The sequence below is a fragment of the Passer domesticus genome, chromosome 4 (genome assembly GCF_036417665.1).
Source record: "Passer domesticus isolate bPasDom1 chromosome 4, bPasDom1.hap1, whole genome shotgun sequence".
NCBI lineage: Eukaryota > Metazoa > Chordata > Aves > Passeriformes > Passeridae > Passer > Passer domesticus.
This window is the reverse complement of record NC_087477.1, coordinates 36,571,460-36,599,233: the sequence shown is the minus strand read 5'-3', so window position 1 is coordinate 36,599,233 and position 27,774 is coordinate 36,571,460. Positions and strand designations below refer to the sequence as shown.

Genomic DNA, 27,774 nt, shown 5'->3' with positions numbered 1-27,774 from the left:
CCTGGCCAGTTAGCCTCTGCTGAAAAGACACTGGACAACCTGGTGAGGACAAGCTAAACAAAAGCCACCTTGACAGAAAAGGCTAGCAATATATCGTGCTCTTGAAATCCAAATCAGTAAGAAATTAGGTATTTTTTAGTTTACTTCAAAACTTTATAACTCATTTATACTGCCAGACATGAAACAAAGATCTGACCTACTTTTTAACATTAAGGTTCTTTTTGTGCTGCTAAAAAGTAGTATCTTCAAAAATAATTATTTTTCATCTTTGTGCCAAAATACAGGTACTTCTCCATAAAGAAAATGCAATTTTCTAAGCAGAATAAGTTGTTTACTAAAAGAACTTCCTTGACATGAATATTAAGAGTCTACTTCAGAGCATTTAATGTTTATTAAAAAACCAATCAATGTATCTAAGAGAGAGACACACTCACTTCAGCACAGGCTTTTAAGCAGGTCTTCTTAAAACCCAAGAGTTCCAAAACCTCCTTTTTAGATGGATCTGCCTCGAATGTTTTCTGTATTATGTGTCTTAAGACCACAGAAAGCCCAGCTCGGCAGAATTTGTCATCTTTCACGACAACAGCAGGTAAAGTGCAGCTCTGCACAACCACTGGAAGCTGACACCTGGAGATTAAGTGGACCTCAAGGTCACCAGCGAGGTTTTTTGTCACACACTGATCATCCACATCTTCGCCAGTTGGCACTAAAAAAACTTTAAATAATTTGCAGTCACAGTAGGATAGCAAAAACAGAGAGATAGATGTATGAAGAGGAAAGATACTATCTCTGTACTGATGAGAAAAAGCCAAATATAAATGTTCTTCAGCAACATTATCTTTCATCTTCTTCCTGAGATGAAGTTCCTGAAATAGAAATCAGAGTATGACATCCATAAAAGAATACAGAATAAAAAAAAAAAAAAATTAAAAAAATTAAAATCACTGGTTCTTCCACTATCTGCTACAACTGATTTTAACATAAGACACTACTAAAGACATCCTGCATGAATAATTGGCAGGCTCCTTTCTGAGAGAAAAGAATGATTTCACATCTACACTGTCTCTTCATATACAAGATCATGGATAGGAAAATGACCTCTGTAAATTTTTTTTTTTTCAATTTTAGCATATTTCTGACATCAACTAAAACCTAAAGTAAATGTTTCATTTTCAATTTTTAAGCGTGTAAACATTTTAGAGCAAGGCTTTGTTTTTTTTACACTAAAATGTCCCACAATATTAAACATGCATTATTAAAAAAACAAGTTCCTGAGCACATATCTACAACAGTCAGTTCCCTAACACAAATATCTGTCTTTTCGTAACTGCTAAAAGACATTTATAGCAGGTCTTTAGGCCATGGGAAATAATATTGGTTTCTGTATTAAAAGTTAATCTAGAGTTGGGTGAGATAATAACTGAAGGACTCATAAGCAAATAAACATTCCTGTTGTGATACTACATGAACACCTCAAACACACAACTACTTTAAAGCAGTCCAATTCAACAGTAGCAGAGCTCAAATTAGTATCTTCTCAGTATATTAAAAACTCACATTAATTTTCCTTACAGTGGGTTGAAAGCTACATTTTTCCTACTACAGTATTCCACAGGAGTTTAAGATAAGGCACTGATGCAGTAATTTTTCTGCTCCATCACTCAGCAGCATTGCCCACTGCCTCAGAGATGAGAGGTGGCACTGAAAAGCCTCAGACACTAGATGGCCCTCTTACCACAGGCGACACAGGGCACAGCTGGAGCACGGTGAGGAACAGAAATTTAACTCTTGCTGACAAAGGCCAGAATAGGGTTTTATAGACATATATATATAAAGCATGACTGACACTGGAACAGCATCAGTCTTCCACATAACTGTCTAGATTAATAAGGTCTTTGCATAATTACAATTGCCTGCATTTTCCCAAATGCAAGTATTTTAAAATAAAGCTTTAATTTGATACATCTTGATTATTCAATTTCTTTTTTTCCATATAGACATATACATCACTCTTATTGTATTACCTACCACAGGACCAAAACAAATTGCCCAAAAAGAGGGAATGGAAGAATAAAATCAAGTCCACCTGACATTAAGAATACTAATGTCTGTTACAGTGACACATTTTTAAACTATTAAATGACAAGAACAGTGGCTCTGCTACAAGTACTGCTGCTTCTCTTTAATTAATACACTGCCACACAAAGAACAGGACAGCACACAATGCCATACCTACTTCACCACAAGATATTTTACTTGGGCAAATCTTGACAGCATGGAAGTTGAGGCAGACTCTATATCCTAAGTGCACCTCTGTGGTAGAAATCATCCAGTGAAGGCACTGCCAGAGAGGTAAATCAAGAACAGTTACTGCTACCATAGTCACATCCATAGCTTCTAGCATTTAAACTCCTATTCTCAACTACAGTACCTCTTTCAATACTAAAAAGCACCCTTATATGCATTTGGGTTCATATTTATGCTCTTCATGTAAGCTCAAAGAGCTCAAATGTTCATCTTTTGCTGAGCATGCAAACCACTCACATTCACCTCATCACTGAATTTTTTCTTCTAGTTGATGTTCCTGGACTCAATCAGCTATTTTGGTCATTTTCATGCTATGCAAAATTGCTAAATATTCTGGTAAACTCTGGCAAAGTTTCTGTTTCCAAAGTATCTTATTCTGTAGTTTCCATCTATTAATCACCCAATCTTACAATTTATTTTTAAAAACTGCTTACAAGTAATTTTAACAAACTGGGCTTCCATAATGACAGTAAATTAACACACAGGTCATTAGAATACCAACATATTCAGTCTGGATTTATTTGACTTGTTAGTTATTGCAAAAATTTCTATGTCCCTCCACCTCACCAGTAACTGAACATCTCACAGACTTGCCTCTCAGAGAGCCTTGCAAGGTGGAAGTTTCCTGTTACACATGTGAAAAAGCAAAAGCACAAAGAGAATTTATAGTTCAGTGTCACACTGGAAGTCTGCCCTAGAGCAAGCCAAACATTTGGACATTTTTGCTTAAGGGCTTCATTGTTTGGTAGGCTGCGAGATTTTGGGGGTTTTTAAAGGTCAGTCCATGACAATGAAAATTACAGTCAGGCTAAGTTTATTCTCAAATCTCCCACAGAAGAGAAACTACAATAATCTGTCCAGGAGTTCTGTCTATAAGTGACTTTACCTCACTGTTTCCTGTGAGAAGAAAGGCCTTCTTGAATCATCACTTAAATGAGCCGTACACCCTTACACTGCCACACCCAACCCCTCTCCCATATTTTACTTGTGAGAATTCCTCCCAACATTTTGTCTCCAAGCACTGACACTATAAAGTTGCTTCCTGTATTTTTTATTTCCAATACTCGTGCTCTTCCTCACTGATGGAGCTCTGCAGAGTCTATATTCCTTGTGGATTTATGCACAGATTTTCAATTCAAAGATTTAACAATCTGGTTACCCAGTCTCACTTAAGTATTTTCACAAAACTACTACCTATCCATTAAATGTGTTTATTAATCCCTTGGCAGCTTACTGAGACAAAAGCAGACACAGACATACACAATCAAACGAAATGTGCAATACAGAACTAACCAAACCTAGTAAGACATTGCACTATTTGCTCACTGCATTTTTCCCAGCACATTTTTCTCTAATTAGACCATAAATTCTGTGGGAAGAGATGGATTTTTATTCTACTGTATTTACAGTAACCACTGTTTGAAAGAGGGAAAATGAAAAGCAGTGACCAATACAGGATTTGCACCGTAACTTAAAAGACAAAGATAAATCATGTTGCCTACCTTTGGTGTAAAAGACACCTACTTAAAAATTATAAATATTATGTCAGTGTAACTTTCATTAGCTGTGCTGTTTTTTACCATTTTCTCTTCCCTGTTCAACATGCACTAAACAATAGCTAAATTAGTATCACTCAGCTGCCCTGTTAACAACGCAATAAAGAAAAACTGCTTTCAAAACAAGTGCTTCCCATAAAAAAATTAAAGACAAATAAATAACTACATAAACATCCTCTTCCTTTTGGTCCCTGAAAAGGACCCTATTCATTTGTTGATTATTACACAGTAAAAAGGATCTTTTGTTAAGCAGGCACGTCAGCATTTGAGAAATGCTTAACACAACGCCACTTAAAAACGCGGCAAACATTAAACTTAGTGCCAAGCATCACTTGTGCCTCAAGGCACACAGAACCGCAGGCTCTCAAGTTATCTCCATCCAAGACGATCCATTTACTGGATGGATCAGGGCCACCCTGCACAGAAGCGGGAAGCACACAAGAGCTCCGGACCCCAGCTTCAGGCGGCTCTGCGAATGAAGCCAAAGTTGTGGACGGCTCGGGAGAGCCAGAGCCGGGGCACGGGGGGCAGAGCCGGGGCACGGGGCAGCGCCACACGCCTGAGCTCGGCAGAGAGCGACACCACCGAACCGGGACTCCCCCGCAGCCCCGCTCCCTAAAGCCTCTGCTCCCAGCTGCTCTCGGTGCCCAGGCAGCGCTGCCAAACCGGCCCCAGCACTTTACCACCTCCCCTTTATCCTGCCCGCTCTCCCGCTCCCGCTCCTTACCCCGGCCCGGCGCTTCCGCCCCGGCCCCGCCCCTTCCTGCGCCGCCCGGCCCGCGCGCCGCCCGGAACTGCCGCCCGCGGCCCGCGCTGCGCGGGGGGACCGCGCTGGCAGCGGACCTGCCTGGGCGCCTTCCTCCTCCTCCTCCTCCTCCTCCTCCTCCTCCTCCTCCTCGTTCTCGTCTCCGGTGAGACACCAGCGGGCGGGAAGAGGGGACTTGAGAGGAGGAAGAGAGGATCGGGAAGAGGAAATTTGCAGTGGGAAGGGAGAAGGAAGAGGGTGGCTGGGAGAAGGCAGAGGGCGGCTGGGAGGATGAAGGAAGAGGGGAGTTGAGAGAGGGAAGAGGGGGTTTGGCAGCAGGAGGAGGGAATTTTGGGGTTGGGAGGGGAAGAGGGGTTTGGGAGGAGGCAAAGGGGGTTTGGGAGAGGGGAGGAAGAGGGAGATCGGGAGAGGGCAGAGGGGTCTGGGGAAGAGAAATTGAATTTGGGGTGGGAGGAGGAAGAGGGGTTTTGGGAGCGGGAAGAGGCGTTTGGGACGAGAAAAAAGGAGTTGGGAGAGAACAGTGAGGGCAGGTTTGGGTGGGAGAAACAGGGTGTTGGGCAGGAGGGAGCGAGAGGGAGCCCGCAGGCACACCTGGCCGCCCTTCCCCTCGCTGAGCCCGGCGTGCCCGGGCCCGGCGGGGCAATAATCTTGTAGGAGGGTGGCATTCTGTTCCTTCGAGCATTCTGAAGTGTTGCTTTCATATGAGAGGCCTTGCCTTCGTTTGTAAAAAGAAATCTGGGGAGAAATTTGCAGCGAGTATGTTGCGGAGGGTCGCGTCGTGGCTTTGGCGTAGCTGTTTCAGAAATTAGTTTTTAACTAAAGTTTGCTTCTCTCTCTGAGAAACTACCAGGAGGATGATACCCAGGAATTGGTACACTTGATAAGTTGCAGTGTAGACACTGAATAATGCAAAGGTGAAAACAGTAGTGGAGGTGTACTCAGTTTACCTGTGGCTTAAGCCAGTGAGCAGTGATGTGTTGAAACGTCTTCAGGTCCATTTTCTGCAGAATATTGAAGCTCAGTGGTGGCAGAGCTTAACAAATCTCAGTTGTGCAAGTACAATGATCACAAAATATCCTGAGGTGGAAGGCACTCACAAGGATCATGCCATTTATCAGGAAAAGGATTCACAAGGAAAATACGTCACCACTGCTGTGTGGAACAAGGGTGTTAGTGACAGCAGAAACAGATCAGGGTCAAAGAGTTGATGTCTTCTTTGGCCTGTAAGGTCTCCCAAGGCCTTTTGCCACAAGGCAGAGCTTAAGGAGATGAGGAACTACAAGTTGTGGAAGAGGATTGAAGCAGGGTTGTTCCCCTGATAAGTCCATGGGCCCAGGTAGACTGCATTCAAGGGTGCCAGGAACTGACAGGGTCTTCACAAAGCTGCTTTCTGTTATCTTTTAAAGGCCATGAGACTGGGGGAGATCCCAAAGACTGGAAAAAGGCAGATCTTATCTTCGTAAAGGGCAAGAAGGACAAGCAAGAGAACTCCAGACTGGTCAGCCTCATTCCTTCCTGCTGTGGAAGGATAAGGATCGTGGAGGAAGCCATTTGTGGCATAAGGAGGTAAAAACTGGGCAGAGCCAGATGTACCAAGCATAAATCATGCCTGATCAATTGGCCTGTCCTCTGTGACTAGAGCTAGAGCTGGACATGGAGGGAGTGTTGGATACCATCTGCTGTGGGCTTAGGGGGATATAATGGGAGCTTTAATTTACCTGAGGATATTATTGGACAGACAGAGCCAGTCTCACTCACATGTACAGTGGGAGGATGAGAGACAGCACAGCTTAAAGCCTCCAATTCAAAGCAAGGAAACGAGGACAGTGAGGCAGTGGAACAGGTTGCCCAGAAAGATTTTTGCATTCCCGTCTTTGGAGATTTTCAGGATCCAGCTGGAAAAGTCCTGAGCAAGCTGGTCTGAATTCAGTGTTGACTTTGCATTGAACAGGAGGTTGCACAGGGTGGGGTCCCTTCTGCAAGAAATGATTCTATAATCCTGAAATAATTCACTGTTTCTGTGGAGAAAACAGCAAATATAGGGCATTATTGTAATTTTTAAAATATTGGATAAGCTGGTTACAGTGATATTGATTGGAATACTAATTTAAAATAACATTATAAAGTATGTTGTAGAATAGAATGTAAAATTAAGAATGCCACTACTAGTAACTCTATAGCAGGAGATCTTATATGTGTCTCAAAAGATTCTTTGAAGATGATGACAAGGAAATTAGAACTGATTAATACAATTGTTCTCATTAATACAGTTATCCAGACTACTGAAGTGCGTGAGTTTTGAAATGTCCCTTGTGGAAAGTAACTGAGAAATTATCCTGTCATAAATCAAGTGCTGATTAAGATAGTTAAGTAGCAAAAACTGAAAAGAGAAATTCATTTTTCCCCGCTTTTAAGATTTTCCTTGATCTACTCTTTTAAGGCTCATCAGATCTGAAAGTGACCTGGAAGAGGCATTATTAGTAAATAAACAAAATCTACCACTGTCACTGTTAATAGATTTAATTAGGAAGAAGGTAAATTCTGAGGAACAAAAGGATCCAAAATGACAGGGAAAAGTGAATTGATTTTATGGTGGTAAATGGAAAACAGTGCAGTGAGTGTGTTGGGAGGAATTATAAGCTGTTGATTCTTGTGACTGTGTTTTAAGGTAACTGCTACAGATACTGAAGGTAGCTGAAAAGGATATGTGAGTGAAAGGCCTTTTAATCATAAGTGGCAGTAAAAAATAAAAATATTGATGAGTCTATAAAAGGATGGCATAATAGCAGAAGTCCATAATAGCACTGCAATATAAATAGAAGATGTGTGCTTTCTTGGAAAAACATCTTTAGTAGTGCACCTGCCTCAGAAAATAATAGGAATAGGAGCTCAGAAACAGATGGTTGAAAATATGACCATATCTGAAAATGTAATGGAAGTAGATCCATTTAGCTGCAACTTATGATGAATAAGATAATACATGGGCAGGTATGCAAAACAATAGATGTCAAATGAATTAAAAAAAGAAGAGGGCTCATACACCCTATAAATCTAATAAGTTTTAAGTTGGAAGAGCATGTAGTCTGCAGAGTGCACAGTTAATGTTGATTGTATTTGGCAGAAGACAATAATATACTCAAGAAATGAAAGAATCCAAAACTTCTTGGATGTTTTAAGAATAACAACTCACTGATTTCCCTATGGATTTAAATCACTTAGAATAGCCCACCTTGGGAGGTAACAGAAACCCAGATTGAGAAAGGTGCTTTTAGGGTTAGGCTGATGAGGGAATGTGTAGTTGCAAGAGGTTCTGCTTGCTTGGTGCAAAACCTGTTCTGCTCAGGGTTCAAGGGTTTTAACACAGCCCTCTGACCTCACAGCTGCATTATCACTCTAATACAGAAAAGACAGCGTCATACTCACTCTTTTCTGAACAGCATTTTAATTATTTCCTGTACAAAGATTCCACTTCAAGAAGAAAGTCAAGGAGGTCTGTCTTGCAGAATCGCCTATGGTTTCATCATTGACACATTGCTGTCCTTGTCTCAAGGCTGTCACATTGCTGTGTGCTGACTTGACTGCCAGAGGAGCAGTCTGTACATGCAAACATGAATGAATGAAATTGGATCTTGGGTTTGTAAGTGTCAAACCACTGTTTGATACTTAGAAATGGTTTGATCTTTGAACGTCTGGAAAGGGCCACTACCAAAAGCAATAATTTGCCTTTTGGACCAGGACAGATGTTGTTAGTAACCTGTTTGACAGCAGTGTTATTATGGTCCCACAGGAAGAGTATAATTATCAATTTGCTTTTTTCAGATGATGATATTTTTAAGACAGTTATTGATGTGCTCATCTTTCCATTGAATATGCTTCCCTTTTCTAACTCAGTAGATTTTTACAATTTGAAAATACATTCCTAAACTGAGCATACTTGAACTGTTTACTAAGTCCAGTTTCCTCTCTTCTCATGAGAAATTTCTTGTGATGTGTTAGTCATAAGTGTAGTAGCCTGCAACATTATAATTGTCCTCAAAAACAGAGAAGGAATTGCTGCAAGTACATAGCAAATAAAAGAATAAATATGGAGAACCCTTTTGAAATTTGGAGGTTAACAGTTCCTTTCAATATATGTCTTCAAAAAACTAGAACTAGAAACAAATCTGGGAAGTGTTACCTTCAGAGAGATGAAAATTGAATTATGTTTACATTTATTCTCAAAATATTAGAGAATGGCTGTGAATGGCTGTTGAGGCTACCTGTTTCTCATGTACACAATTATATATTCCTAGTAGAATTCCTCTTTTGCTCAGAGAAGAACTTGAAGGATTTTTTTAACAGGGAGCTCAACAAAATTTCTGAAATTAATGTTTTGATTCTGCAGTTTCCATTCAACAGAGGGTTTAGCAGAGTCCTGGTTTGAGTGTGTGGGGTACTGACACTTGGAAGGCATGCTCACAGAACAAAGAAATGCAGGACATAATCTACCCACAGATCTCAAGAGCAGCCTGAACATTTATCAGAGGTAGATGGATAAAGAAAAGGGGATATGTGCTTTCTGTGCTCTGTGAATTCACTTTTTGTAATCATCAGAGAGAGACCGAATTGCCAGGACGGGTCTTGCGCTGCAGTCTGTGCTTGATCAGTGATACAGCTGAGTAGCTGGTGGGTAGCACTTCCTGGCAGAAGTTCTGTGGCCACCAGAAAATGATTTGTCAAGTAGCAAAGATTAAGGAAGAGAGAGGAGGCTCTTGAAGAGGTTTCTTAGCTCTCTGTTGGGTCCATTGATAAAATCCCTATGAAGTTCTGTACGTTGAACTCCTTGATGATCTCAGTCAAGCGATGCTCTGGTGTCTCGTGAAAGCTCAGCATGAGATAAAGGTTCCTGGGGACTTGCAGGGAGGTGTTGAGGGAACAGCCTGCCAGTGCTGGTGTTTTGGCCAGAGAGGTAAAAGTTCACTGCCATGAATATCAAAAGGAATTAATGAGACAAAACCTTAGAAGCTTCAGCTGAAAAAGCTGTCCAGACAGTGCTTTTGATGAAAGAACTGATGAAAGGCTTTTCAATAATGTCTTCTAGATTATTGTAGGTAAAAAACCCAAACCCACAAACATCCTGATGTGTTTTACATGAGACTTAAAGGGATTATTAACAATAATAATATCAGGAAACTTCCCATGTTATTTCTTAAATTATTAATTGCCGTTTACTGATTTTAGTTAGGTATCTCTCTCTGTAGGAACAATTTCTGGTGTAAATGCTGTTCCTTAAGAGTTTTTAAAAGAAATTAACACAGTGCTCCAGAGTGCAGGAATATATTGCTATGAGGCAAACAGTTTTTTAAAGTCATTGTAACATTTTCCTCAGTTTGTTCTGTTTCCATGGACACTGTAGCATCTCACAGCTCTGGATAATCATTGTCTGACATTACACTTAGACTGTCACATGAGTATGTGGATAGGTCACAATCTGAGTTACAAATTTTTTCAGTTTCAGCTAAATTTAAAAATGTATTTTTCAGCTATTTCATAGTTGCTCTTAAATGATCAACGAGTTAGAAATCACTGTATGTGCAAGAAGTGTTAAGGAGAAGGACGGTAATTGCTTTTCTTGAAGTTAATATTTATTTTGCATACTTTTCAGTATTTTTATATATGTAATATCAAGACTATGATTTTTTTTCATTTATGTAAGTACGATGAGTTTCATTTCTGAATATCATACATGCCAAAGAATGGATTTGACATTTCAGATGTCCAGTCATATTCTAAGTTCTGCAGCACTGAAGTTCACAGTCATCTTTCAATGATAATTAATTCATGTATAATCCTTGCTGTGGTTTAATATAATTTCATTTTAAAAAGAAAATAAATCTTCTATTTGCCACATGATGTTTGACTTATGCTCCATGTGAATAAAATTGTCATTGTTTTTCTTTTTTCTTTTAACTCAAGTTGAAGACACAGCAATGGCTGCTACAGTGAACTTGGAACTGGATCCCATTTTTCTGAAAGCCCTGGGCTTTTTGCACTCAAAAAGTAAGGACTCTGCTGAAAAGCTGAAAGCGCTTCTTGATGAGTCATTGGCCAGAGGAACTGACTCCAGCTATCGTCCCTCTCAGAAGGTACTGGTGTTGGGGAGCATGGCTCCTTTCTGCGTGCCTTGATAAAGTTCCTGCTGTTCCTAGTTCCTCTTTTACAGCTGAAAAGTTAAAAGAGAATCAGAAGTTCAGGAAAAAGTAATTATGGAGTGTTCATATTCGTCATTCCCCTTTTACACACAACATAATCCTTTCAATTAATGGAAGTTAATGGGAAAAAAATCTCTTTACCTTGTTGATCCACCAAGACTTAAAGAGATATTCAGCATTATATTAGATATGCTGTGTAAGGTGCACCCACACTTACATATTTCTGCAGTTACATTTCAGAGCTAAAAGTTCTTTAAGATATAAATTACCTTTGCCACAGAGAAATAAAAAACCAAAATAAGCTATTAACCAATAAAGCTGTATCTCTTTCCTTGAAATTCTGTTGATGAAATCATATGAGAAAACCACCAAATGGTTCAAAGCAGAAATTAATTGCAGGCTGAAACCATTGCTGTCCAATGGACAAACATTACTTGTCATCTACTGAAAATCACTGAACACCTGCTAGAGAGAATATTTGACTCTGAGATGAGCGTATGGAAATAGCCAAGCAGGGACATCCTCGTGGTGCTGTGTATTGCCATATGGATAATGAGGTATTGTTCTCCCCTAGGATGCCTGCATGTCAGCCTGCTGTGTTCTAATGACGGTCTGTATGCTGATACATTTGCAATATTTCATTTCTACGTGGCTCCAAATAATGAAAAGATGCTAGTACTGCATCCATCATGCTTTATTGTGTGGTCTAGCTCCTTTCTGTTCATTTTGTTAACTCCCTGAAACCCAACACAGGTCTCAAAACTCTCAGGTGCCCTTTATCTCAGAGCTCAAGGGAAAAATGTGTGGTTTAAAGAGGAAGCAGGGAGCAGAATAACAGTGCAGAGAGGTTTGGGAAGCCAATTCTAATAACAGCTTGGCTGGAAGTCACCTGCCCTCAGGTGAAACTGAGGTTCACGCCAGAGGAAGAAATCTTTCATTCTCCTCTCTTCAGTATATATCCAATATCAGCAGGAATGCAAAGGTCAGAAATGAAAAAAGTGCAAGAATTCCTTTCCTTGCATTCACAGGCTGCAGGGTTAATTTGTGTTTGACCATGAAATCCAAGAAGAGAGTAGGGAGCAGAGGATTACCACAGTCAAGTCAAGGAACTTTGGAGGGCTGAAGCTCAGGGCTTAGGACCTGTCCCAGAATACAGCAGAGAATTGCTCCCATCTTACCTTGCTCCTGCCCATCAGTGTGACTGGTCACTCATTTACAGGCTCTCCTGGTTATTATCCATTTGCTGACATTAATGTGTCATTAATGAGAACCATTTATTTCTGTTAAGATCTAAATTTATTAATCTGGACTGAGATTAAGAGGAGGTCAATATTTCTCTCCATGAAGGTATGAATTATTGATGTCTGGTTATATCAGTTGTCAGCTTATGTTTTTAGCTTGTACTGAATTTTGTCCTCAGAACTATCTGAAAATTCATGTTCATTACCTCTTTGAATTTTAAAAGCAGAAACATCTCCTTTTAAATTAATGTTCCAAAGAGGATCTGTCTTTGGAAAAGGAGCACCTTTTCCTCAGAAAGGTGAGTGGTAAGGGAAAATTTTATTAATTCTTTGCAGTTTAAACACTAGTTTGTTGATGTGATATGAAAATGGTTTAAGAATCTTTTTTTAAATGTATATGTAGATGATCAATGTTGTATGGCATATTGTGTGCCTGTCCTATTATCTCACTAATTGCAAATTAGGTAGGAACTCAATAGCAGAATTTGGCTTCAATTTTTGTTTCTGTTTCCAGGAAGTAGAGCAGCCAAAAGTATCTGTCACCAAACCCATTAAGCAAGAGCCTAAAGCTTCATCAAGTTTGCCTTCTGGCAACAACAATGGCAAGCCCACTGCTTCAGAAAAGGTGAAAAAAGAAACAGAAAAGAGATCTGCAGATAAAGTAAGTTATTTTTGTTCTCTAGTGAGATAACTTGGTTAATAAACTCAAAGGTGTTTTAGACAAAGGTTCCCCTTTTCAACTCATTGTATCTTCAACTCATCTAGCCTGTGAGCTGCGTTAGCCAGTCATGTTGCCATTTAGGCAATCTAAGGAATGTTTTCTTGTAATTATTCTGCGATTGTTTTCCCTGCTCATTGTGGGGAGGTTGGACTTCAGGGATGCCTTCCAAACCATTCTGTGTTTTAAATCCTAGGAGATTGTCTCATTAAAGATTACTAAAATGTAGCAAGTTGAAATGTGATATTTCCAAAGCTTTTTCAAGGATTTTGAGGTGAAGTACAAAAAGGGAGCTTGAGCATCTAGTTCATAAATATTTTGAAGAAAATATTTAATTAAAGAAAATACGTTGTGTGTATGCTGCATAAAGTACACCTTCTTATACTGCTAATATAGCTGTTCCATTTTAACTCATTTTAATAATCTGCTAGCTTGTTGCACTTTCACATTCTGTGTGTGTTTAATAGATGAAAGGGGATCCTGCTGAAGGAGCTGATGCACCAAAGAAGCCCAGGGTAGAGAAGCAAGAGGCTCGTTCCTCTCCTATTACAGTTCAGACAAGCAAGGATTTATCCATGCCTGATTTATCTAGCTTTGAGGAAACCAGTGCTGATGACTTTGCCATGGAAATGGGATTAGCCTGTGTTGTTTGCAGGTAAGTCAACATTGCTTCTTTCCAGCTAGGTGTAGTTACCTTTTCTTTTTAATTGAGTTAATGCTTCTCAAAGTTTTTATTCCAGAAATAACTTAATCATTTAATATCCAAAATTGACAATACATTTAAGGCTCCTTCATGAATGAGAATGGTTTCTTGAAAGTGGAATTTTAAGAGAGTGAACCAGCTTTTCTTCTGCAGGAAAGGACAAGTGAAAAATAAAACTAGATAAGATGCAAAACCTATAATGACAAATACATTTTTTCAATAATTGGAAAACAAAATATTAATGGCTAGTGATAAGCATTTTTTTAAAAATTTGTTCTCATCTGAAAGGACTTTCAGGTGGTATTAATATGAGATCTGTATGAGTTGCTCTTCTTTTCCTAATCATTTGACATCAGTTTACACATAGCCGTGTTTTATCAGCAAATATATCTTGCAGTGAAGACAGGTTGTTTTTAGGTTCCAGTAAGGGCTCTAAAACTGGACTTATTAACATGGTACTAGCAGTCCATTTAGTGTTAACAGATTACAAAATACTTTTGAATAACTTCCCTAGGATCAAATCGCTCACGTCAGGATTTTGTTTCACAGATCATTTATATCCTTGTTAGGCCCCAGTGCTGCCAAAAGGAACAGTTTGGCTCTCCCAATTTTACCTCCTTCCCTGGGCCTTTTAGGGAGATGTATTGCCAGTACAGTTTGTGATCAGCTGAATCAGCCTTTGGATCAGCTCTCCAACATGGTTTTTTCAGTAGGTTTGGGTTTCAGTCAGCTCGGTAAGAGTAAATGCTGGCACATGTGTGGATGCAGGAGTGTGGAGCCAGGACAGAGAAGAGGGACAGGCCTTTTGGCAGCAGTGGGCATTTTAGCTCAGCTTGAGTCAGTTGGGAAGTGGCATCTTATAATATTATTCTTTCATCATTTCCGTGGTTATTCCTGTTGTGAAGATAGGAAGGTGTTGTCAGTGCACAGAGGATAAATTTCTGTAGTTACAGATGATTATACTGGTGACCAGTTGGGGACTGATGGGATTTCATGTTATTCCCATGTGTTAGGTCAAATATTTAGTTCCTTATTATAGACATTGAAAAAGGAAGAAGTATATAAATATCTGAAATTCACCTTTTTTCCTGCAAATTCCATTTTTCCTGTCTCCTAAAAGAGGCAAAGCCCCATTCAGTGGTATGTTAAAATGCTGCTAAAAATAGTAAGGTATTACCTTGTTTGGCAGGAGGGGATAATGAAGTTTTGTTTATACAGTCTTGACTGCTGTGGATGATTAATTCTCTGTCTTCCCTGGCAAAGAAAAACACTTGCAGGCATAATAAGAAATGCCTGTGAAGTAAAGAAACAGAAGAAAGAAAATGCAATTCCTGTGCCCAGTGTAGCCAAGACTTTGAAAGGCACAGGCCAGATACGCGGCTCCACTAGCTGTTCCACAATCTGTGTTTATTTAACCTGGCTGAAGGCTCTGCTCTACCCACTTGAGTGTTCTTGCAAAAGATGTATCTGTCTTGGCTAACTAAAATATCTCTGATGCCAGACAGAGGGAGAAGGACTGCTGGGGAAGGAACAGCTCATTAGAGAGAGAAAGGCAACAATCACCCCAACACTGTGGATTGTTTTCATTTTACATGGAATCCGCTGAAACTGATGTCACATGGTTGTGTGTCTGCAGCTCATACTGGACTGGATGTTTCTCAGAAGACTTGTGCTTTAAACTTCTGAATCCAGCACATTGATCAGACAGTATTCCTCTATTTATTGCACCCTTTTTGGGGTAATATCTTGAGCCAAAATAATAACATCCCTGTACGTTTTTAAAATACATCTTTTAATAACTCAATTACTCAAACAGTTGTGAATGAAAACATGTCAAATTGCAGAGTAGGTGGAGTTCATAGCAAAAGAGTTTATATTTATAATGCTTAAGAAGGCAAGCTAACAAGAAGCCAGCTGTGGGTTCACAAATGCAAAAAAGTCCTTTTGTATATTAACTATTCCTTTTTAGAGATGCAAAAACAAAAGCAGAGGCATGAAATGTTTCTTCAAGATTTGCCAAATGTCAAATGTATTTTCATAGTGATTAGAAGTAATTATTGTTGATGCCTGTGGTGTTTTCCTTCTTGTTCTTTTATATCAAGTTTGTTGTTCTTTTTTACTAAGTTAGGCTTAAAGAGGGAGGGAATATTAAAATAACTTCATCCTCTCCAGTACTTGTAGGCAGGGAAAAACAGAACAACTCGCCAGTTATGGAGGCTCCTCACTGGCTCCTATGTTGTACAAAGAGGAAATACTACATGAAATTTGTAGTTGATAGCAAAGTTTTCCTTCCAAAAGGAAAAAAAAATTAAAAGACTGGTTTGGAAATAACAACCTAATTTTCTATGAATACTTGTTTGTTTGGTCGGTTTTTAGGTTTCAATACTTGTTTGTTTTGAAACCTAAAAAATCATTCGGTTTGTTTCTTAGTTATCTTATAATTTAAAAGTAAGTGGTTTAACTTGTTTCTGGTCATGATGAGTTCATGGGTTTTTAATCAGTTGGGGATTGGTTTTTGTAGTTTTAAAATAGGGTGAGTCTCCCTCCTTGAGGCTCTTTGTTCGATCCAGTTTATTTAGCAGTAAGAAACAAACAAAACATCTTTTAAATATCCTGAATGTAAAACAATGGACCCTAGCATTTCAGAAAGGTTTCCCTTTCTGTTTTTAAGTAGCCTGTTTAAAAGAGAAATCTTTCTTAGAAAATGTTCCTGTACTTATATGGACAATACCTTCAGACTTTGTTTTTCTGTTATATAAAGAAATAAGGGATTACCTTTCCCCATGTATCTACAAATAGAGTTTCCATGGTTACCTGGGTACCTGCTCCTCAGGGATATGAGCAAAAGCAGCTTAGCAATTAAATAGCTTGATTTGTCATCTGAAAGAAGGAATCGTTAGGAAAATGGTATTTGGGTAATTCACAGGCAGACTCCCAGCCATGTATATATCACTAATGTGTCATTTATACAGAGTGATTACTTTCAGCCAGGCCCACGCAAAATGAAGCCCTCATCGCCAGCTTGCATGTTTGCTTCAAGGCAGGACTGCACAATTAATCCTTTCTATTCCATCTCTCCATGATCCTGGTATTATCTCAAATTCCACGTGTCTGTTTATGGGGTAGAGACCAAAGGGATGGCTAATAAAACATCTTCAAAGTAGCGTAGAGCTTGGGTGATGATGCTTTTAAATCCTGCAGCAGAAAGCACTCCTACATGCTTGTCATTGAGAAATTATTTGTTCTTGAACTGTATTGCTCTGCAGCTGACAGCAAAATTACCCAAATGGAGACTGTCCCTCATATGCTATTATAATGAGGAAGTCATAATTGGCGTGCTGTGATGTATCCATAAAATGCCCAGGTGAACCAAAGCGGGCAAGACTTACATCTCTACTCTAAAAATCAAACAGGGAAATCAAGACTGTCATACACACATGTTTAATAGAATGAAAGTCTTCAAATCTCTTGAAAGAAATTACCTTTAAAAAATACCAAATTTCTAAAATGTTAGTTAGGAAGAACTGATACAGGAAGAAAAGGAATACATTCGATTTGCCACAGGTAGAAAATATATGTGGAAGGAAAAATATTTTTATTTTTTATCTTAAGCCTTGCAAAATTTTTAACAATTGGATAATCCTCTAAGTGCTTTCTCCCATAATCTGTTCTTAACTATTTGCTCTGCAGGCAAATGACAGTTACTTTTGTGAATCAGCTAGTGGAGTGTCAGGAGTGCCATAATCTCTACCACCAGGATTGCCATAAACCTCAGGTGACAGACAAGGAAGTGAATGATCCTCGACTTGTCTGGTATTGTGCCCGCTGTACCAGGCAGATGAAGAGAATGGTAGGAGTCAGTTTTTTGTCTTGTGTGAGCACTATTTGAATACAGCAGGCTATTTCTACTGTGTGAGAATATTTCCTGGGCTAGACAAGTCTTAGGAAGCACATTGGAGAACCATTTTTCTCAGCAGTAGAGAGAAAAAAACCTTGCTGCAGCTGTGGTTTTTAATGTAGCATCTCAAAGACTATTCTGTAATACACTTGTTAAACAAAGCTTTTTAAAAATCAGAAGTGAGTGAAGAAGAGTAAAATAGGATTGTTTCCTGCTTGGCAAGCAGAAGTTAAAACCTTTTTTTTTAAAATTTCAGGTGATACTCAGCTTTTAGTAATAGCCCTGCAGTTTAAGTTTTCTTCTCAGCTTTGGATATGAATGATTCTTTTCCTGTAGGACAAGACTGCCAATTTCAATCTGGCATGTTGAGTGTTCTCAGGGTCAAAAATAAGCTAAGGGTAGCACATTCCAATTTAAAAAAAAATTTAAAAGCACCTTTATTTTGATTTATCTGCATGACTGAACAGTATCCTACCAGATTCCCACTCATCTCATTATGAGAAAGAAACATAAGAGCTTTGGGTGCATGCAACATTAGTGACTGTAGTTCTGATGTTTTAAAATCACACCTAGAATGCAGAAAAATACAGCCAAAAATGTGTTTTGAAACTGTTCTGTGATAACTGTGCAAGTGTTATCTATTGAAATGGCTCCACTAAGAAACAAGGAAAGAAGGCAAAGTAAGATCCTGGCCTAGGGTGTACCATCATTGACTGAAATATATGATTATTCTGATGATCATCAGGCCTTTGAACTCAGGAGTGTTTGCTTGAGGTCAGTTCCTGCACAGGGTAGCCAGTTTAGCCATTGAGCAGTTGTCTTCAGTATGGCCTTTCTTTTTTTTTGTTTTGGCATGAATTCTGCCATTTTGCTTGCCACTTCTTAGCAGGCTCTTGCAGCCTACATCCCAGTACTGCTGGACTGTGTCCTTGTCTTCTGCAAGTTCACCTGTCTTTGCCTTAGTCCTGTAAAGGCCCAGTGCTTTGCTGCTCTCCAAGCATCAACACTGCCACTCTTTCCACACTGAAATAGCAAGCTCTGTTCAGGATGCTTTTTGGCTGGTCCCTGTCCCCAGTACCATACCCAGCATATCTCCACATCCCCTGTTGCCTCATTTCTCAGGGACCATTAAACCTGAAATTGTTAAGGCTAGATTGCAATCTTAAAATGCTCATGGTTTTTGTTAACAGTCAAAACAGTCCATGTCATGTGGCCCATAACTTACTCAGGGTGTTTTATTCCTGCCACTTACACAGGCTCAGAAGACACAAAAACCACCTCAAAAACCAGCTCCTGCAGTGGTTTCAGTTGCACCAGCTTTGAAGGATCCATTGGTCAAGAAAGCAGAAATCAAGTTAAAACCTGAGACCCCACCAGCTTTTCTGGCATTCAAGAGAACAGAAGTCAAGGTAATGTAGTTTAAATTTACCAGAGGAAGAGTTTCACTGCATAGATAATAGGGTTTTTTCAATTTGACCAATCTTTTCATATAAGAACCATAATTGAAAATAGTCTCCTACACTATGTGGACTGAGTAGTACCAGAGCATAGTGGGTTTGCTTGAACACTGAAAGAATGGAGAGCAAAAACCTCGCTTGACATGTGGATGCCCCATCTCTGCAAGTGTTCAAGACCAGGCTGGGTGGAGCTCTGAGGAACATGGTCTAGTGGAAGGCATCCCTGCCTATGGCAGGGGGGTTGGAACTAGATGACTTTTCAAGTCCTTTCCACAACCTGAACAATTCTATGATTCTAGGAATTGTATAAAATGCATTATTTGCTCTCTCTAGTCATAACTTATGTGTATTTTGACACTTGGAAGGCTTTTTCTCATGGCAGCAGTGGCCATGGCAGTGCTGGGTTTACACTTGAATTTGATTATCTTGAAGGTCTTTTCTAGCCTAGACAGTTCTGTGGTTCCATTGTAGGGAAAGTGTTGCTGACTCTGTGAGATTTAATTTAGAAGCTTCTTAAATATAATCTGATCTAGAGGGTGGCATTCCTGCCCATGCTGGGAGGATCGGAACAAGATGATCTTTAAGATCCCTTCCTGCCCAAACCATTCTGTGATTCTCTTTGATTCTGTGTTGCCTCGTGTTTCTGTTTTTCCAAATTAAGACACTGTCAAAAGGTCAAATTGGTCGAAGGTGGTAAACCAGAAGCAGTGTAATAAAAGAGTAGTCTAATAAAGCATGAGCCTTTCTTAGGAAAACACAGCTTTGTCTGAAACTTAAAGCAATTATTCATATGCTCAAAGTTTTGTTTGCCACTGCTCTGCCTGGATGCAAACCATCATGAATACTAGGATGGGTATTGCTCTGGTGCTTATACTTATGAATTACTTTTTTCACCTCAGTAGAGTTCTTTATGTGCTTAAACAGGTTGTAAGAGCTGGGACCTGATTTCTTCCATCAGCTTTACTGTTTAGAAGTTGTCTGGGTATACTATAAAAGGAGTATTACTTTAATAGAGAGGTTTAGTTTTTGTTTTGTCTCTGCCAATTGGTCTAACTCTGATTTAAATCAACATAACATCCTTACCTGAAGCCTGGGGATTGGAGGATTTGACATGTGGGAACTCAGTGTGGATAGCACAGTGCTTTGCAGGCAAAGGAAACCCATGTTTGCTGAAAGTGTCTTTTGAAATACCTGAATGGGAAAAGACTATAGGCTAAGAACCCAAAAGAAAGGAAACTGTTTAGATACTGCTGTTTGGACAGTAAGACTGTAATAAATCCAATACTTAATTGCTCAGTGTCTAATTTTTGAGCATCTGTCAGCTTGTTGAAAAGTGACACCTGGTAACAGCAGTAAACAAAAAAGAAAGCAAGCCCCACCACCTTTTATACAGTTCACAGATTTGGGCTTTTATTGTTTATGGAGGGATCACAGTGCTGTGTGGTAGTCTGCTAAGTGTGCAGAAGAAAGGGGAGAAAGGATACTGTGTGCTGTGTGCCTGGGAGATTGAAAGTTGGCTGCACCTGGCATCCTTTCCTGTTCTTGTTAGTACTTTTCAACTGTGGTGACCAGTGATGAAATATTGTCCACTGGGTGTTCCTGGGAAAAGAGCTGAATCGGAGGCTCAGTGTATTCCTGCTGTGATGTGTTACACAAATAGATGCTGCTATAATAAGAATGCTTATTTATTTTAGACCTCAGCAGCAGTTTCGGGGAACTCTGCCAGTACAAGCGTTTCCTCTTCAGCAACGAGCGGCCTTACAGGATGGGCTGCTTTTGCAGCCAAAACCTCCTCTGCCAACCCATCCACTGCCAAACTGGGATCCGCAGCGCAGAGTGCCAGCGGGAAACCTGCAGCTTCTTCAAACAACCAGAAAGCCGTGGGTTTGTCAGGGCTGGCGACTTCAAAGACAGGACTGGGGGCCAAAATAGCTTCTGCCAACAACAACACAAACCCCGTTCAGCTGAAGCCTCCCCCGCCGCTCACCCTGGGCAAGACGACGCTGAGCCGCTCGGTGAGCAGCGACAACGTGAGCAAGGCGGGGCTGCCCAGCCCCGGCAGCGCCGCGCCCGGCACCGGCGGCCAGGCCGGCGGCAACGGCGGCGGCTCCGCGGGCAGCAGCGCCGGCAAAGCCGCGGCTGACACCGGCAGCCAGCCGGCATCCCTGAAGGGCCCGACCTCGCAGGAGTCCCAGCTCAACGCCATGAAACGGCTACAAATGGTCAAGAAGAAGGCTGCTCAAAAGAAGCTCAAGAAATAGCGTGGCCGCTTGGTGATGTTGTGTTTGCGAGACAGCGGCGGCGGTGTTTTTCTTAAAGAAAATCCCCCAGGTACTGGACTGAAGGAGGTTAAATCAGGGAAGCCCAAACCTTATGTAATACAGAAGGTCGAATTTTAATAATTCTGGTGTTCCTTCTGCCTTTCCAAATCTGTGAACTGAATATGTTAGAGGAATTCATTATTACATGAAACTTGAAATTATAGATGTCGGGTCTTTTTTAATATTAAAACCCCCACATTTGTGTAGATACTTAATAAATTGAACTTGCTGAAACCATAATTCTTAAATGTTAATAATAAAAAGATTATTAATCTGGGAAGTCATTGCTACTCTTCTTTCGCCCCATATTCCAATACTTAAAAGGCTTCAGATGTTCAATATTGTGCAGTTTATTACCTCAAATTACAAAGTTTATTAGAGGAAAAACTACTTAAATTCCAAAATTTAACTGTTCAACAACAGTGTATTTAGACTGAGATTTTTGGTTGGACAGTTTGCTAAAATTGAACTGTTTTGGTTTTATACAGTGAGAAACTTCAACTAAAAGGAACAGAAGAGTGTCAAATTGTCTTCAAGTTTTCTTAAAATATAGAGAATCATCCTGTATTTGGGAAATATCAGGTACTCCAGCTCTCCACTGTTATCCCTGAGCTGTTCCTCATGGTTTGTGCTCCCTCTCTTCATCCCAGCTGCTCCAGGTTGTGTTCAGCTTAGAATGGGTTCAAGATGGGCACTGGAAAATGACCTTGAGTCTTGCTCTCTGTGACCAGCACGTGGCAATTTCCCTCCATTCCTTCTGTGATGAGGGGAGCACCTCTAAACATGAAAACATCTTGGACTGTATTGGGTTTGCATGGCCAGTGTTATTTTCTCCTTATCATAGTCTGATTTGATGGGTAATAAGCCACATTAATCTTCCCAAAGCCGAGTCTTGCCCATGATGGTAATTAGTGAGTGATCTCTCACTCCTCTTATCTTGACATACTCATCTTATTTTCTGTGCCCCCTGCCCAGCTGAGGAGGGGAGTGAGTGACAGAGCAGCTGGGGTGGGCACCTGACATCTGTTCATGGTCAACCCACCACACAGACTGGCACAGGTAGGTGAAAGCTAATGTTTTTCTTTGCCATCCTGTATTTTTAGTGTGTGTAAAGCTTGATATGTGGCAGCTATTTCCCATACCTCATTTCCTTTCTCCACAATTAAGATTTAGGCTAAAGTTCCTTACACAGCCAAAGGAATAGTTTCATTTACTCAGGATTGCCTCAGCTGCCTGGAAAATTTGCATATTTTTTCAGCTATAATTTCCTGTGGAGGGAAAAAAAAAAGGTTTTATCTTTATAGTGCCTGCAGCTTCCAGGGCTGTGTAAAAATAACAGCATGAGGAGGAGGAATCCAGAACTTTTACTGCTTTTTGATCAGCCCATCCTTCCTCCTTTCTAGCACAGAGGGTTTTTAATGGTAGCATAATAGGAAAAGACACTGATGCAGTTTCCATTAGCAAACAGAAGGCATATTTTCTTCCTAAGTGTTAATCAGAAGACTGTTGCCTACACTAAGAAATAGTGTGAAGATGGATTCTTTCAAAGGCCAAGTGCTCCTATGTGTTCATTCCAGTAGTAAAACCTGCTCCCAGTGGGGTGTTCAAGGTGCTAGGTGCCTCTGTCTTGCCTCTGAACACACATAAAGCTTTGCTGGTGAGAGTGCAGGAGCTTACATCTCAACTGTGCCCGTTACTTTAGGTACCACCAATGAACACAGGCAGAAAAAGAATGATCCTTGTTTTCAACTTGTGGTAGCTAACGCCATTTAGAATACTCCTGAGACCTGATTCAAGTGTGCCCTGTGTCTTTGCATCTATAACTCTGGCATGGATGGACTGTAGGGTCCCTCCATTCAGAATGAAATAAGTGATGCTGTGCTTTTTTGTGCCTTTCTTTTCCCTCTAATACGGCCAGGTCTGGCTGCACTCATCGATAGCACTGCATTAGCAAAATCTGCAATACAGGTACAGTTTGCACCAGCAAAAGACTTTCTTCCACTGTAACTTTCCCAGCTTCCTAAATGAAATACAAAGTCATCCTCTCTTGGTATAAAAATGTCAGTTAGGATTGTGATTCTTTGAAGTGTTATATCAGAAAGGATTTATAGCACAGACCAGGTCTTTTAAATCAAGTGTTTAGCTTGAATATGTTAGATAGGCACTGCTGAAAAATAGAGAAGATTGAAGGCAACAGTTGCTTTCTGCTTTGATGTTATAGTTAGGATGGAATTAACAACTGTATTTTCAGGAAAGGAGTCTGTTCTACAGGCTTGTTTGACTGAAGTCGTGTGTCAGGTTGAGGAATGTAGTGTAGGGCCGGAAGAAGGAATGCCCTCTGAAATTTGAGAAGCATGCCTTCTATTTCGTAAAAATGACTGGAAAATAGTCCTGTGATTTTTCTATCCCCAAACCAAATTGCTCTGTGATTTACTATAAAAATAGCTACCTGACTTTTCTTAAATGTTTTAGAAATTGGTGTTGGTAGTATTTTACTTCCACTTAAATAGGATGTTTTTATCATAGATGCCCAACTTCTGATACCCTCAGTAATGTGAAATTATAGGTTACTCTGGTTCCATGAGTGCTACTTCTGGCTGGGCTAGAGGATGCTGGTGATATCTGTGTCTAAAAAGGAAGGTCTAACACAAGGCTCTGATTTACAAACTTTTATCTACTACAGCTCATAGTGGTCACAATCTCAGAAGCAGCTGGAAAAGAACAGAGCTATGCTGACATCTGGAACCTTGAAGTGTATTTTTAAACTTCCTTAGTATTTTTGATAGTGCTTGAAATGTTCTAATGTATTGATCAATAAGCTAGGATGCATCCTAGAAATGCAGCATTTTCTCTGAGGCAACTATTTCTTCTGCTGACTTTGCAGGCAGATCTTGGATAGCATATAAAGCTCTTTGCTCCTGGAAAACATCATTTTAAAAAAAATAAAGAAGAAGAAACATCTTTACAAAAATAGATTTTTATTATTACAATAATTTAAAAGAAGATTTTTTTTTTTACTATTTCCCAACAATATTGTAATTTTTAGTAACAGATCTATGGGAGCAAGGATTATCACGGCTGTGTTTCCTAGTGCAGGTGGTAGGTCCACTTCATCTATCTTCATTTTTAAAAGCTATCTTAAAATGACAGGAAGAGTATGCTTGAAGAAAGGAAGGTGTTTGAAGGAAGTAATTACTCAGTGAAGCTTCCAAAGATGAAGGAATAATTCTTCAGTCTGTGTTTGCATTGAAAAGCTGAACCCCTGCTCAAAGATCAACCAGCCAAAGGGAAGATGGTGAAGCACAGAGGTGCCAGAGGTCAGAGCCTGGGACTCTGCTGTGTACTGGCTTGGACACTTTCTGGGTTCCAGGTTATCAATGGCAACACATAAAAATATTCCCTGATTGGAGAAGCACTTCAGTTTGAGTGGACCCAATCTTGGAAGTACTTGTACATGTTTATTGTCACAACACCTCCAGTAAAACACACATTTGAACACATGCAAGATCAATCCAGCAAACTGCAGCCTGTCCCTGCTTCAATCAAAATAAATTAGTTTTGTCATTAATGAGAATAAGAAAGCTCCTAGAATACTGTAACCTTCCCTATATTAAAAAAAAATCCAGTGGCAAAACTATTGCATATTCTTATGAATTTCTGGAACCCTAACACAGTTTCTAGTATTTAAAGCACTGTCTTAACAAAAATGTGACTGAGCAACTCTAATATGAATTGTTGTAAATCCTTAATTTGGAAGGCTTTAGATTCAAGGAGCATCTCTTAATTTTCTGCAATTGCTGTTTGCACTAATCTGCTTTAAAAATAAAAGTTTGCGATGTATTCATAGTATCAAATGATAATGGCTAACAATTTGAATTTCTGAAATGGACTAAGCCAATCCACCTGGGTACCTAATTACATACTTTCACTGGATCCAAAGTTACAAGGCTACAATAAAGTCATATAATTATCCCACAAAATAAAAATTATTATGGGTCCTAATTCTACAGCAATTTCATTTGGCCTACTAGGCATTCCCAGGTCCCCAGAAATTCATGTGGTCAACTCCAGTATATTCATCCTTCATTCCTTGTTACTTCAGGATCAGGATACCTATATTTTGGAGAGCAGCATTTGAGTACTCTTTGAGACACCTTCACAGAGTCTGATTCTTCATGGGGAATGTACCTAACACTCAAAATCTGAGCTCTCCTGTGACTCAAGCTGAGTTCTCAGCACTAAGACTTCAGAAATCTTTTTTTTTTCCTCTTTCCCTTGATTAATTTTGCTGTCTGAAATAAAAACTTCATCATTGTGCTTACATGACTACATTAAGCCTATTAAGTACAATTCAGTCATTTCTAAAACTGTTTCAGCTATTGCAAAGTATAGATCTTCTCCATATAAAATATTCTAAATTGTAAAGCAGAGCTGAAAACCTTCTTGTGTGTATTTTCCCCATAATCTCAAATTATAAAAGCCAAAGCAGTAAAAGGGTAGCAGTGAGTCTTTCAGTCCATTCTTTCAAGCTGATACTCCCTCTACACTTTTATTTTCTTCATTTAACTAAAGGTGAAGCTTTCCATAAAAGCAGCTAAATCCATTCATTAAATTACTGAGAACCCTTTTTGCTTGCTATGGGAACAGCAAGATTTAAGTGCCTGAGGTGATGTACAATAAGGCAAAATAATGCTTACTGAATAGCAGTAGTACACAGAGATTCCCACACCAGATTCTGGATGTCTCTCTCTGAGAACTCTAAAAGTTTCTCTACCATATGATTTAATCCAGCACAAATTTCAGGTTTAATCTCTGTGATCCCCTGCTGCATTCAGTCTCTGAGCAAGACTGACAACTTTTTCTACCCTTCTATGAAAATAATCTGAAAATTGAGGACATTAAAGAAAATGAAACTAAGTTCATTAGCATAGCAGAAACTATTGTGTGTAGCAACTGCCCTAACTTTTCTCATCCTTTCTTTGCTGACAGGTTATTTTCTATTACATCTCACTAAGCATTTTGAATCACTTCATCTTCAAACCTCACTCTTCAAACTATGGGAAGTAGAAACTCAGACAAAAGCTTTAGAACAGTTTCTGTTTGCCCTTGATCATCAACACGACCTGCCCCCCCAGCCCTCGATTGTAACAGTGTTGTCATTTTTGTAATAAGTACAAGCAATTATGCAAACCAGAAAATACCTGACAGGAGTTTACTTTCAGTTATTTGCAGCAGGCATAATCACTTTTTTTGTTTCCTTTTGCAGTGCTTTGCACCAGGTCTTGGCTAATCACTAGAGGACCTTGGCACTGCTGTGGTGAAATACCTTTTGTTGAGCACTCAGATACCAGTGAGAGTCACAAGGAGGTGTTTTCTGGTTGCTGTCACCATTCAGTCTGTCTTAAATGCAGGGCACCAGCCTGACCTAGGAATCACTGCAGTCAGTGAACCTAAAGAAACTTATTGACTAGATATTATGATCCCTGCATCTGACTTAAGGAATCAGAGAGGCACTAAATGTTAATCGAAAGGCACCACTTGACTTCTCTTTTTTTTTCTTTCTTATTTTTTTCTTTTTAACTAGTAAATTTCCCAAGACTAATAACACAGGTTTCATTTCACTACACAGATCTTGCACTAAAGCAGTTAGTGTGGAGACATATGTGGATTTCAAACTTGGGGCACTTCCATATTCCTACAAACTGTTTCCCTTCTTCCCTGGGACTAGTCACTGGTACCACCACACCTGGTATGTCTTAAATGTTGAAATGTTTCCTTAAAATTAAAGCCCTTTTTCTTTTCCCAGTCCAATAATCTCCACTGAGAAAAAAGGTTCTTCACAAAAGCGGCTGAGGATAAAAACAGACTATCAAAATAGCTCAAGTTTTAAGATGTGTCTGTGTTCACTGAGATAACAGTTCAGGAACAACTCAGCCTACAGTATCCCTGATGACTGAATTTGTCCTTTTTCAAGGCTAATTCTCTTCATCTTGAATATTATTTGCTAAATATCATGGAAGAAAAATGTAATTTCATCTGTGATTTGTACTTGTAGGTTGAGTCTTGATGTACGACGCTTTGACAAAAGAGAAAATTATGGGGTAATAGAAAAGCAAGCTCTTCAGCATGTTAATCAGAATCAGTCTTCCTGTTAAATGTTTCCTCCCTCAGGTCTTGACAAGGTGATGGCTTTTGGAGAATGGAGGTTCTCAGTATCATCTGTGTGCTGGATACCATGGCTTCTGTCAATCACTTTTGAGCTTGCTTTGCTTGCAGCAAACCTAACGGATGATTATTCTGTCTGCTTCAGGGAGTCTGGCTCAACAGGCCCCTCCCCTCCTAAGCATATGTCATCTTCCCTAGATAGTTAGATGGTACATATCCCTTCTGACCTTTTGCTTCAGCTAGCCACCATTCCTTATTGCCACTCAGATCGGAAAAGCGAAGTATCCTCACCCTCTGGTACTCCTGAAGGCTGAGTTCTTGATCACTTCTAGCTTGAAATGCATAAACAGCATAGAAGATCTGAAAAAGGAAACCCACATAAACAAAAATCAGAATTGAGAAGTGTAGCCACATGTTACTGTGTAGCTGTGTGTTAGCAGCAGTTCTGTAT

At 39.7% G+C, this 27,774-nt stretch overlaps 3 protein-coding genes across 15 annotated transcripts in view; 1 reads left to right on the top strand and 2 right to left on the bottom strand.

Moving 5' to 3' along the window:
• Nucleotides 1-4,650, bottom strand: part of GSTCD (glutathione S-transferase C-terminal domain containing) — a 48,073-nt gene extending 43,423 nt beyond the window's left edge. For 5 of the 10 annotated variants that reach the window (XR_010360982.1, XR_010360984.1, XR_010360983.1 and 2 more), the window contains exons 1-4: nt 4,591-4,650; nt 2,875-2,932; nt 2,237-2,341; nt 435-866 (exon numbers count right to left, since the gene is read on the bottom strand). Coding sequence is in view for 6 of the 10 variants with exons in the window: in XM_064417116.1 (XP_064273186.1) it covers nt 435-866; nt 2,237-2,329 (525 nt within the window). In the remaining 4 variants the exon portion in view is untranslated. The other 5 variants (XM_064417119.1, XM_064417121.1, XM_064417117.1 and 2 more) reach the window with 5 other exon arrangements.
• On the top strand, nt 4,645-21,438 carry INTS12 (integrator complex subunit 12). 3 transcript variants are annotated; one of them, XM_064417124.1, is made up of 9 exons: nt 4,645-4,774; nt 6,036-6,195; nt 9,014-9,154; nt 10,585-10,754; nt 12,576-12,722; nt 13,247-13,434; nt 17,173-17,332; nt 18,637-18,789; nt 20,532-21,438. In XM_064417124.1, exons 4-9 carry the CDS (start codon nt 10,599-10,601, stop codon nt 21,096-21,098), a joined length of 1,371 nt encoding a protein of 456 aa, XP_064273194.1. In that variant the 5' UTR covers nt 4,645-4,774; nt 6,036-6,195; nt 9,014-9,154; nt 10,585-10,598; the 3' UTR covers nt 21,099-21,438. The 3 variants fall into 3 exon arrangements, with proteins under 3 accessions (XP_064273194.1, XP_064273193.1, XP_064273195.1); XM_064417123.1 differs by lacking the exon at nt 9,014-9,154; XM_064417125.1 differs by lacking the exons at nt 6,036-6,195; nt 9,014-9,154 and having other exon boundaries at nt 4,709-4,774.
• Nucleotides 21,439-24,119: 2,681 nt separating this feature from the next.
• The window catches only part of ARHGEF38 (Rho guanine nucleotide exchange factor 38), a 39,295-nt gene continuing 35,640 nt past the window's right edge, over nt 24,120-27,774 (bottom strand). For both annotated transcript variants that reach the window (XM_064417114.1, XM_064417115.1), the window contains exon 14: nt 24,120-27,683. In XM_064417114.1, coding sequence (XP_064273184.1) covers nt 27,498-27,683 — 186 coding nt within the window. In that variant the 3' untranslated portion in view covers nt 24,120-27,497. The remainder of the gene's footprint in view (nt 27,684-27,774) is intronic.

What these genes read in the sequence shown, in the direction of transcription:
- INTS12 (XM_064417123.1), top strand. Translation starts at nt 10,599, where the DNA reads ATGGCTGCTACAGTGAACTTGGAACTGGATCCCATTTTTCTGAAAGCC. An exon ending in GCTATCGTCCCTCTCAGAAG is followed by an intron (nt 10,755 to 12,575) that starts GTACTGGTGTTG and finishes TTCTGTTTCCAG; the next exon opens with GAAGTAGAGCAGCCAAAAGT. An exon ending in AAAAGAGATCTGCAGATAAA is followed by an intron (nt 12,723 to 13,246) that starts GTAAGTTATTTT and finishes TGTGTTTAATAG; the next exon opens with ATGAAAGGGGATCCTGCTGA.